Raw genomic sequence first — 2,848 nt, 5'->3', positions numbered from 1 at the left:
CTACCCCCCATCTTACCTCTCCTACCAGGCCCTCATAAATCTGGCCATGTTCAGGACTACAACTCAAGGCGGAGGCCCTTTCACCCTCTATGTCTTCATTCAGCATGTCTTCAGCTTTATCCACAATGTCCTTTAGCTGGTCAATAAAGATCTCCTTCTCTAACAGTAGGATAAACCCATTCTCTACCTGCAAGCATTCAGTTTTAAAGATGTTATACAATACATAAAACCAATTAATGATAAAAACTGCACACTTCAAAAAGTTCAACTAACCATGTACGTGGTTATTTCCTCTGGAGCATCTCCATCCAGATCAAATTTAAATGTCACCATTTTGTGATTGTGAGTCTCTAGCTGGCATTCGACCATTTTATCACCAGTGTTGCAAACCTGTGTGGGTAGAGGTGACATTGTACAATCAGACACATCAAGTTTTTAAGACATTGTAACTTCAATTGTCAAAATAATTACACCATCATGACTCACATTGAGCATGCTCAGTTTGGGTTTGCTTGTCCTTTCTTGCCGGGATCGAGTGCGAGCAGACTTTCGGTGGTGTTTCCTAGGTTTTCCGTCCCCCTTCCCTCCACTGGCCAAGCTGTCATACCCGTCACTTGTTTCCTTACCAGATGCCACATCAGAGTTGAGACTATTAAAGGAAAAAATTGACATTCATCACCTCTTGGTTGGTGACACATTTTCATCATAGAGAATTATAACAGAATCTATAATTAGCTGAAAGACACGCACCTGTCATAGGCATAATTAAGTAGGAATGCGGGTTTGTCCTGAAGCACATCCTGAAGACAGAAATTGTGCAGTTGCAAAACAGTTAAAAGACTTTAGAATAGGGTTGTTGCAAGACTGTATAGTAGTCATATTAGTGAAGGTGTGTGCTATTAGCTTTTGACCTTAACGGGATATTTTAGTCTCAAATGGAGAGGCTGGTTTTGAGATGGGATGGAGGAATTAATTGATGTGAACATAATTTGAAAGGCAGCCTGGGGTTTAAATGTGAAATGATTATGCATATGCAGATTGATCAATTTACACAATATATCACTCAATTGTACACATGCTACATATTAAAAAGTACAAACTTTGGCTTTATTCCTACCTCTACACAGGGCTCTTGTTGAAGGGTGCTAGATGCAGATGTCGACTCAAAGTTTTGCTGAGTTGTGGCCAGGCTGGCACCCTCAGATACAGAGACTACTGTCTGGATGCCAGCAGGCTGCAGAACTGGAGCTGTGACAGGAGTTGTAGCTGGCAGCATGACAGGGATGAGAGCAGAGCCTAAACCTGGGACAGATGTGTCTGAGCTTGTAGATGAGCCTTTTGGTGATTCAAAAGTGAGACCAGATGCAGAGACTGGTGTTTGAACTGGGGCAGAGGCTGTGGTGTGCACTGCTGTTGAAACTTGTATTGGGACTGAAGTTGGGGCATTAACAAATGTTGAAGCTGGAGTTTGAGGCATGACTCCAGCTTGAGCTGATACTGAAAGTGGTGTTTGGTATTGTGCTGGGGCTTGATTTTCAAATTGGGCTGTAGCTGAGATTGAGGCTGGGGCTTGAACTGTAGGAGCTACATTTAAGTCTTGGCCAACTGCAGAAGTTTCTGCATCTACTCCGCTTCCCCAGAGAGGAGTCTGAACAGCAGGCAATACAGGGTGAGCCAAAAGTTGAACATCTCCCAAATTATCCTGTGGTGTAATCATCTGTTCCTGAAAAAAAAATGCATTTAGGTGTTTAGGTGTTGTTCAACAGTTATGACATATAAAATATGGTTCACTTCTAAATCCCCAAATGCATGCCATGCATGCCATATTCCCAGAATTAAGACGCATTGTTATTTCCATTACCCAACCACAACAGTGAGAACTGAGCCGAATATTCACCTGGACAGGTGGCTGAGCCAATTCCTGCTCAGGGTAGGGGGCGGGATATGGGGTGTGTTGTACCTGGGAGAGAGGTAAGGGGTGGGTGGCATGGAAGCTACCAAGGTTTGTCTGACATGTGAGAGGACTGCCCAGCTGGGGCCCTGCAGGAGACATGGCCATGCCAAAAAGTGGCATAGAGAGTGCCACATTGGCCACGTACTGAGGTGTGGACAAAGGGGTTTGAGGGGTGCTGAGAGTGGGTACGGAGGCCAAGGTGGGGGTGAGAGGAAGGGAAGGATGGTGGGGTGAAGGTGAGTAGTGGGAGCTAGACATATAAGGGCCACTGCCGCTGTAAGCACATGGCAGAGGAGATGAGGGGAAGGGAGAGCGTGTGAGGCCCCCTATTTGTACAGGATATGGTGAGGGAAACTGAGAAAGAAGGGACAATGATATAAAATGAACAAATACGAACCAGTCGATAAATATAACATTCACACAGGCCCTTTATGTATGAACCCAGCAACCTATACTAACATAAGCAGGATGTTTCTACCATTTTCTCTACCTTAGTTTGATCTCTAATGCTACCACAACGCACCTGTGTGCTGATCTGCAGGGGCAGGAGAGGGGGAGGAGTACTGGACACTGACTGTGGAAAACTGGTAGATATGTCAGGAGGACTCAGGTGAGAGGTAGGCTGGTCAGCAGATAATGGCTAAGGAAGGAAATCAAACATTTGTTTTCTAGTTTTACTGGAAAGAGAAGCTAATACTGAATTAAACTGCCAAGGTTTTTAATAAAATTGTGCTGCAGAGCATGTGTACTTAATGTGATTCATTTATATAGTACGGTATGCAGTATATGTAATGTAACCCGCAGTTAAGTTACAAGAAATTACAGTGGGTACGGAAAGTATTCAGACCCCTTTAAATTTTTCACTCTTTGTTTCATTGCAGCCTTTTTCCAAAA

General features: G+C 44.0%; 1 protein-coding gene across 13 annotated transcripts in view; it reads right to left on the bottom strand.

Moving 5' to 3' along the window:
* wnk2 (WNK lysine deficient protein kinase 2) overlaps positions 1-2,848 on the bottom strand; it is a 23,600-nt gene that overhangs the window by 8,136 nt on the left and 12,616 nt on the right. For 5 of the 13 annotated variants that reach the window (XM_034870285.1, XM_034870283.1, XM_034870284.1 and 2 more), the window contains 7 exons: positions 2,478-2,594; positions 1,898-2,308; positions 1,118-1,723; positions 751-800; positions 487-649; positions 274-390; positions 17-187 (listed from right to left, as the gene is read on the bottom strand). In XM_034870285.1, the coding sequence (XP_034726176.1) occupies positions 17-187; positions 274-390; positions 487-649; positions 751-800; positions 1,118-1,723; positions 1,898-2,308; positions 2,478-2,594 (1,635 nt within the window). The remainder of the gene's footprint in view (positions 1-16; positions 188-273; positions 391-486; positions 650-750; positions 801-1,117; positions 1,724-1,897; positions 2,309-2,477; positions 2,595-2,848) is intronic. The other 8 variants (XM_034870292.1, XM_034870295.1, XM_034870296.1 and 5 more) reach the window with 4 other exon arrangements.

Source organism: Etheostoma cragini, chromosome 4, assembly GCF_013103735.1.
Source record: "Etheostoma cragini isolate CJK2018 chromosome 4, CSU_Ecrag_1.0, whole genome shotgun sequence".
NCBI lineage: Eukaryota > Metazoa > Chordata > Actinopteri > Perciformes > Percidae > Etheostoma > Etheostoma cragini.
The sequence above is the reverse complement of the archived record's forward strand: the minus strand, read 5'-3'. Positions and strand labels throughout refer to the sequence as shown.